General features: G+C 38.3%; 1 protein-coding gene across 2 annotated transcripts in view; it reads left to right on the top strand.

Annotated features, from left to right (window-relative positions):
* Positions 1-9,319, top strand: part of LOC125231668 (GTP-binding protein Rhes) — a 114,942-nt gene that overhangs the window by 70,078 nt on the left and 35,545 nt on the right. For both annotated transcript variants that reach the window (XM_048137172.1, XM_048137173.1), the window contains exon 3: positions 7,571-7,764. In XM_048137172.1, the coding sequence (XP_047993129.1) occupies positions 7,571-7,764 (194 nt within the window). The remainder of the gene's footprint in view (positions 1-7,570; positions 7,765-9,319) is intronic.

The following is a 9,319-nucleotide window of genomic DNA, read 5'->3' as shown; positions in this document are numbered from 1 at the left end:
ACCAGAACCTAAATTAGAAATATTTAAAAACGGAACATATTAGGTACAGAGCTATCAATATTTATAATAAAATCCCCACACACTTAAAAACTGAAAAACTAGACTCAGTCTTTATAAGCCGACTTAAATCTATACTGGTGGATAAATGTTACTACAAAATAGCAGATTTTTATTTTTTTTATTTTTTTATGAAATAGGCAGCAAACGAGCAGACGAGCCGCCTGATGGAAAGCAGTCATCGCCGCCCATGGACATAAGCAACATCAGGGGAGTCACCTATGCGTTGCCGACCTTTAAGAACCCTAAATACCTGCTTCTTGAAGAACCCCATGTCATAGCGCAAGGGGAACACCTCAGAAGGTAGCTCATTCCACAACTTGCATGTTCTGGGCAAAATTAGATGATGATGCAATGTAATTTTATAGTACATCTGGGGCCTGTTGCATAACAATTTACAACTTGTATTACAAGCGGAACTCTCTTTCTTATAAAATGAATTGGAGGGGGACTACCGCTTGTAATATGAGTTGTAAATTGTTATGCAACAGGCCCCTGATCATAAATATTATAAATAAGCAAACTGTATAATTATTAGTATTAGTTAGTACCTAAGTGACACATTTGTACTTTGCTATGCCCTTATCAGGGTCCATGTATGTAATACATATGTATCGTATGTGGTATGCAAATAAATTCTCTATTCTATTCTATTCTATTCAATAATAATTTAAGAAGTTTGCAAACTTTGTTATTATACAGGTAAAAATACTACTACTATAGTAATCTCTTTAACACTGGTCATGGTCACACGTGCGAGAGGGACACCAGCCCCAACTTTGACCCTCTCATGTGGACAAACTTTTGCTAGTCTGACAAGAACGCCTTTCTGCACCAGTGATAAAGTTCAATTTAGTATGGCAAAAAAAGTGTGAGCTCAGTCCCTATTGAAAGTCCATGGTTTTAGGCTCTCGAAGCAGTACCAATACCAAGCATCGGGTAACACTAGAAACACCAGCTATCCCAACTTGTTTAGGATCTCCCTAAGCCAGTTTTTATCCCCCTTTTACTTCATTGTGATTTCACTTATGAAAACCTGCACATAATATGAGGATTTAATGTTTTTAATAATCAAGTTTATTTAATCAAACAATAATTATAATTTAAAATACTGCAATCAAAGTAGCGATATGAAAAACCAAATATTGAATTGGTACCGATATGTTTATTACACAACTCTAGTCACAGATAATATTTGATGAAAATAAACATTACACGGTCAAAGTCGGCTTTTGATGTTAACATACCTACTCGTACGAGTACCTAGAGTATACGATACGATACAGCCACAGAATACATATTAGTAGTACAGCGGTTTTGGTTTGCATGATATAAAATTATCTACTCTTATTTGAAAATCTGTGTTTTATTAATTGGGCGACATCGTCAAATATGATATAAAAATGATTGTTTTATTAAGTTTATTTATTTATTAAAAACATATTGTAGAATACATAGTCGTACAGTTACTGTAGATGTAGATATTCTTATTTTGCAGGACTCGTAATTACTTACTATTCCAAATAGTAATAATTAGGAGTCACTGTAAGAATCTATTATTTTATTTTGAATCTCAAGATAGTAGACTTATTTTGGCTACAGAGTACAGATGTGCAAGTTGTTGAAATTTTAAACGAAATTGACGAAATTCTTCATAGACACGGGTGTTCAAAAGAAGCTTCTATTCGTGAAACGCATAGAGAAATTTGATTACTTAAATACAGGGACAATAAAATATAATAATACACTATGTAACATAATTGCCGAAGATCCTACGGCTTATACATTACCTTCTATAGTACCTTTAATTTTCATGGTGTTTATTTTAAAAAAAGGAAGTGGTATTCGTAACCGCTATTCGATACCGCGGTTATGCTCTTAAATGGATCACCAGCATTAATGTTACATCCTGTATATGAAAAGTGCCAATTGGGAATGTAGTAAAATGTCCTTGGGCGCGTCACTCGCGTCAGTAATGGTGGCGAGCGTAGTGAGGGCTCGGTTGTTGGCGTCTAATTTGTGTTGCGGAGCGCGGCAATTTCGCCGCTGCCTCCGCCGCCAGCGCTGCAGCCTGCAGCCCTCGCCTCGAGATGCGGGCTAATTGCCGTCGCGTAGGTACACACCACCTAGCCATCCTGTATACATAAGTAGATAATAACCGTGGCATTAAGGCAAAATTGAGGTGATTTTGCTCGGCTTAAAACCCAGTCTATTAGACAAAAGTCTTCTTTGTTTCTGTTATTTAGAGCGGTCAGTCCACGTCTGTGGCTCAAATTTGCAGAAGAAATGTAATTTTAATTTAATATAATTTTTGTAAAAAGTTGATGAATAATGACAATAATAGTACCTACACTATCTACCTAACCTCTGCATAAAATAAACAATAGGTACTTTTAAGAGGAGGGAAGGAGGGGCTTACGCTGAAAAAAAAATACGAGTAAGGTAGTGGGGTCAAAGTGCACTGGTCGGTTAGATTGGCTGAATTTAGAAGAGGTCTGTTTGTAATAGGACGCTTCAGTTAATGACTTGGTTTGCACGTAATGAAGTTTAGAGGGAAATTGACTGTGTATTCATACGCTCCGCTAGCATGTTGTGAAATTTTCGATTTATTTGTAATGAATGAAGGAAATCATTTATTGCAGTTTAAAGTCTAAATCTTCTAAAACAAATTTAATAAACAATATCTTGACGTACACAGCGTATACATATTTATTACTTAAACATTCCGCGAGACAGCTTACTTGTTCAATTCAACGAAGTCAATGCCGAGATAACACCTTTTATTGAAAAAAGTATGACCTAATTTGTTGTAGAATTGTTCATTTGCAACCAAACATATTCAATAATTATTAGTTTTTGGTAAAGCCAATATACATTATACAGGGTGGCCCATTCAAATCGGTCAGTATGGGAAAGTCTGAAACTGTAAGACATACGAAGATTTGTTCTTAGGAACCATGTCACCGATTTTGATAAAAAGAAAAACTGCATTCATACAATTAAAAAAAAAAGTGTGTGTGTGTAGTGTGTAAAACATAATGTCTAAAATGAATAAAATGCATTTTTTTTCACATACTTTAATTTATCATAGTAGGTGTTCAAAGTGACCACCGTTACAATATTAAGCAAGTTCACTTTAGAACAGTGTACAAAAATAGCTATAACACCGTTGAAGACCTAAAAGTAGCCATAGAGTCAACTTTAACGCAGATTCACCACATGAAGATACAAAATGCAATAGTAAGATCGTTACCTAGACGTGTTGAATATTGTATTGAAAAAGACGGTGGTCACTTTGAACACCTACTATGATAAATTAAAGTATGTGAAAAAAATGCATTTTATTCATTTTAGACATTATGTTTCTTAGAGATATTTACTGCTTAAGACCTACACAAACGATATCTGAATAGAAATAGTGTAAGTTTATTTTTTCAAAACAACCGGGTTCGATTCCCCAGCTGGGTACACTTTTTTTTTTAATTGTATGAATGCAGTTTTTCTTTTTATCAAAATCGGTGACATGGTTCCTAAGAACAAATCTTCGTATGTCTTACAGTTTTAGACTTTCCCATACTGACCGATTTGAATGGGCCACCCTGTATAGGGAGTACCATGAGTACAGTCAGGTACAGTCCGTACAGTCCGTAATATCCGGTGGGAAAAGTTTACCCCACTGTTGGGTTCCGCCCCCGCTCTCCCTCCCCCGCCCCCGCCCGCGCCCCCGCGGCGGCACGACTACAAATATTTGCAGGACATTTGCATCTCCTTCGGGTTACTTTGGAACACTTTGCACCTGCAACAGCTGCAACTCTAATAATTGTATGAGAAGTTTAGAAGCTCAAAGGGATGATGAAATTGTTTATTTTCTGTATTTAAATCAGGTTATTTCACCGTGATTGAGAAATTTGATCGAGACGCAAGATACGTGTGTATTACTTACGTTTAATTCTTCCATTCATAGTCGTAAATGTATGATTTGTATACCTTCTCAATTATTAATAAGTTTGTACTTAAATAGCGAAATTAATATCGTGAGCTGATTCGGTCCGGATCGGATTATCGGATGAATCAATATTTAACGATACCGACGCGAACGTGAAGGGTTCCTTATTAAAAGCTATAATTAGAATTTCTCAGAGACCTTGACTACAGGCTACAGGTGTTCTCAACAGATTACGAGTACAATACATAATTATGGTTCTTTAAAAATATTTATATTTTTAAAGTGGTAAGCACATCATTGTACCTACACTACACAGGTTATTACGTCTGGTACCTATCTGCGAGAGAGCGCAAACTCAGCAAACTGTGCAAAATATGCATTAATTACTTAGCTAAAAGACTATATAATTCCCATATTAAATCACATTTGACAAAACTTATTGAGATTCCTGTTTTTAGGGTTCTGTAGTCAACTAGGAACCCTTATAGTTTCGCCAAGTCTGTCTGTCTGTCCGTCCGTCCGTCCGTCCGTCCGTCCGTCCGTCCGTCCGTCCGCGGATAATCTCAGTAACCGTTAGCACTAGAAAGCTGAAATTTGGTACCAATATGTATATCAATCACGCCAACAAAGTGCAAAAATAAAAAATGGAAAAAAATGTTTTATTAGGGTACCCCCCCTACATGTAAAGTGGGGGCTGATATTTTTTTTCATTCCAACCCCAACGTATGATATATTGTTGGATAGGTATTTAAAAATGAATAAGGGTTTACTAAGATCGTTTTTTGATAATATTAATATTTTCGGAAATAATCGCTCCTAAAGAAAAAAAAAGTGCGTCCCCCCCCTCTAACTTTTGAACCATATGTTTAAAAAATATGAAAAAATCACAAAAGTAGAACATTATAAAGACTTTCTAGGAAAATTGTTTTGAACTTGATAGGTTTAGTGGTTTTTGAGACAAATACGGAAAACTACGGAACCCTACACTGAGCGTGGCCCGACACGCTCTTGGCCGGTTTTTCCTGTAAACATTCAGCCGGTGCTAAAAACTTGGCGGATCCTAAACAAATAGTGCACAAGTTTAGTGCCCTTACCACGAGTTTCCGGCCGGTCCGCTAACGAGAACGACCTCACAAACTCACTTGCGTCTCGCAGCTTGCGCGCTGTGCGGTAATGTGCACAAAATATCACTTTGGCCGTCGGTTTTCCGTGAAGACATAATGATAGGCGACAGAAAGACAACTTTAATCTTAATAGTTTCATTTTACGTGACAGTCGATTCATTAAAAAGTGTTCTTGAGCATTACTTGCTTGCCAATCCCCACATTTGAATGTGGTTCCTTTAGCGAATGTAAGCGAAATATTTTACAATCATAGTCATAAAGTTTAGCAAATAGGCACAAAGTATAGGTACAGGTACTAATATACTTATTATAAATTATTAGCGTAATTTCCCCACATTTTATTTATTGTCGTATTCATCCTGAAATCCTAACTTCAAACCAGCCAATCAATCAACTAATATAAATTCAAGGAAATAGCTCCGGGGTGCTCGTGGTAAGGGGCCAGTTGTTGACAGAACACCTTAATTCGATGAGATGTTTAATTGCGCGTTGATGCCGGGCCGACTTGGGGAGGACCTCGCTCGCTCCCAGATTCTAAATTCATATTAAAAGGATGTTTGTGTTGCTTCTTTTGAAGTAGTATTAAAAAGTCTGCGCTTATCTTTTGGGAAAATTAAAGATCTTTTAAATTTTCTTACGTAATTTTACACAAATATCTACATGGCTAGCCTAGTATTGTACTAAGAGCCCGGAGGATTTTCTCAAGGATGAAACTTTGGGATAAAGTAGAGTTACGTATCGGCATTTAATGTTTGCATATTAACCGCGGCCAATTCATTAAAACACTAACTTTCCATAAATTCTCAAGGCTGATTTTTTATATATTTGTTAGAAAAGAATGTAAGGATTGGATAATCATCATTTCCTGACCACTTCCGCCGGCCGTAACTTTTACCAGACGCTTGAAAGTCTCTCTAACTTACCCTAATTTCTCAAGCTACGGCCGGCGCAAATGGTAAGTAAATGATGATTATCAAAAGGTTCTTCTAAAAGGTTGCCTACTCAGATACACATTTGGCACGGATATGAAAAGTACCTACATTTACCTACAACCTTTGTAGTAGTTTCGACAAAAACCTTTATTCTTTTCAATCTCCGTGCTATAAGGCTGTGGCTGTGGCTGTGTGGGCCAGTTTCAGGCTGAAGACCTATAGCGCCCTGCGTATCCAATATAATAACATTTTCAGAATGCTGTTTGGGCTTCCTCGATTCTGTAGTGCCTCTGGAATGTTTGCCGATGCTAGTGTAGATGACTTTTATGCTATAGTGCGGAAGAAGACGGCATCAGTGGTGTTACGGATGAGGACGAGCTCAAATAGTATTCTGAAAATGATAGCAGAGAGGTGGGATTCGGATATTCTTCGCCGATATACCGACCTACATGTCTCACGCCCAAAAATAATTTAATTGTAATTTTAATTTAATTTTAATTTTAGTTAGTAGTTTACTAATATAGTTTTTTAGTGTTCTTTTTAACTAACAATATATGGATCATAGTTATCTGAAAATAAATAATTTTTATTTTATTTATTTTATTTATAAAAAGGCTTTGCATAAGTGGCATCGGAAAGAGTCAGCTCAACCGAAATGTCGACTACTTAGTATGCCTTGATCCTGGAAGCTAAAACCAGCAATACACTGGGGAGAGCGGGGAGCCTCTGCTATTCAATGCGAAGCCCCAGGTGTCTACAGTGTTGCTGGCGGCAACTAGTATAGCCCGGTTATGGTGATATAAATTGTGGTATAGAATTGGTTTTGATAAGAGGCGATGTTTGTGATGTAAATTTATGGTGTCAAGAATACTAAAAGCTGCTAGTTATTTTAAAGCAACTTTCCAGGGTTAGCATTTTTAATGATTTAGAATAATTAAATCCCGCAGTGTATGTTTCTATTATTCAGTTAAATTATGTTCATCTTATAAAACCATTTTAATTGCTATCTGCGCGCTTAACTTACGAGCTTACGACTTTCATTTCATTTTGTATGAACCAATCCGCGTAAGCGACCTTCAGGAAAAAGATCAAAATAATAAGTAGTTGAAGAATGAGAGTGCCTGAATTGGCTTCTGTGTTCAGTGTAGGTTGCGGCAACTATGTTCGTGCCTTTATCGGCGACGACGTAATCCTTAATGGCCTTTAAAGTGGGATGTGCATGTATGATGAAAATGTAAGCAGATGACTGTGGCTTTATGGATACTTATCGTTCGTGAAGACGCGTGTGTGGTCGTACATGTAAATACCTAGAGGTTACATATTTGAAAAATTTGCGTGACACTTTTAATGACACGACCTATGTTACACAAGCATAGTTTCAAACATATTTAAAACGAACCAGTTAACCTGATAATGGAACTTTCAAAAAAAAGGAGATGCAAAATAAAACTGTCATTTTTATTTCAGAAGCTTTTATTTATAATTTTCTCATTAAATTCGCTCTTCCCCAGATCAGCCCGCGTAGGCAAAACGTCGCTGGTGGCGCGCTTCCTCGGCACCAAGTTCGAGGACTCGTACACGCCCACCATCGAGGACTTCCACCGCAAGCTGTACCGCATCCGCGGCGAGGTCTACCAGCTGGACCTGCTCGACACCTCGGGCAACCATCCCTTCCCCGCCATGAGGAGGCTCTCCTTCCTGACAGGTACACACAGGACTGCCACCGCTAGCTGTATCGCATCCGGGGCGAGGTCTACCAGCTTGACACCTCGGGCAACCATCCCTTCCCCGCCATGAGGAGGCTCTCCTTCCTGACAGGTACACACAGGACTGCCACCGCTAGCTGTATCGCATCCGAGGCGAGGTCTACCAGCTTGACACCTCGGGCAACCATCCCTTCCCCGCCATGAGGAGGCTCTCCTTCCTGACAGGTACACACAGGACTGCCACCGCTAGCTGTATCGCATCCGGGGCGAGGTCTACCAGCTTGACACCTCGGGCAACCATCCCTTCCCCGCCATGAGGAGGCTCTCCTTCCTGACAGGTACACACAGGACTGCCACCTCTAGTTGTATCGCATCCGGGGCGAGGTCTACCAGCTTGACACCTCGGGCAACCATCCCTTCCCCGCCATGAGGAGGCTCTCCTATCTGACAGGTACATAAAGGACTGCCACCGCAAGCTGTACCTTACAGGAGACTTGTACCACCTCAACCCCTTCCCCACCATTTCCAATGTTCCATTCCTAAATATGCATGATATGCATGTACCTGTACCGTTACCATGGGCTGCCCAAGTGAGAGCCGTATTACTTTACTCAGAAAGTAAGTGAGTTTACGTTTGCTTACAATATATTGTGCCTAACTTCACGCCAAAGAAGCTGCTTCTATCCCTTTCTAAGTTTATCAATAAACGGAGAAAGAACTATAGGCGAATGCTACGCCTCTGGTGTTTACGCGATGGAACTAAAATCATAAGTAAATGTAATTTACCTATCGAAATCTGTCAATATAGGGTCTACTGCAAATTTCGAAACATACGCACTGAGGGATTCTTCCTCTTTCACTTTATACTGATAAGAGTAAAAGAGACTCATGTCCACATGTCGATAACTTCGGTATTCGGTAGTAGGCCTCAAACCATAGGCAAAGTCATTCTGACGTGACATTTCTGTCAAGTTATACAAAAATCACACGGAATTTTCACAATTATATTTGCAGTTTTAAATAAAATTATGACTAACATATTGCATTAATTTATAATATTACGTGAAATTCAAGATTAGCTAAAATTGAATAAAAAGATAAACCAGTGAACAAATCAAATAAGGTAATGAGTTATTTTTGGCCATCATATTGTACTATTTACAATTGAGATGATTATAATGCTCAAATCAGTTTTTGGTTTCAGAAAGATCACGGAAGCTATGATTGAAATCAATATTTCCGAACAAACTCGTATGGTATTCAGTCAACATGGAAGATGGTTCAATTGATATTAATACTGTGGCACTCTGGCAGTTACGCTACTCAAAACCTTAGGGCAGCAGAAGAGGGGAGCAGTACCAATTTATAGGTGTTTTTGTTCCGCGATGCACTTAATGGTATTATTGGCCATGATCATCACAGGTATATGTATAGAAGTGCTCCAATAAAGGAAAAAACCTCAACTCCAAAAAATAATCCTGTTACTAAAATAAAGTATTTCATTAATTGACTTTGTTTATTTGTGATGTTCTTGAGTAGTAAAGAAATAGGAAT

Source organism: Leguminivora glycinivorella, chromosome 12 (genome assembly GCF_023078275.1).
Source record: "Leguminivora glycinivorella isolate SPB_JAAS2020 chromosome 12, LegGlyc_1.1, whole genome shotgun sequence".
NCBI lineage: Eukaryota > Metazoa > Arthropoda > Insecta > Lepidoptera > Tortricidae > Leguminivora > Leguminivora glycinivorella.
Note: the sequence above shows the minus strand (reverse complement) of the source record. Positions and strands in the feature narration are given on the sequence as shown.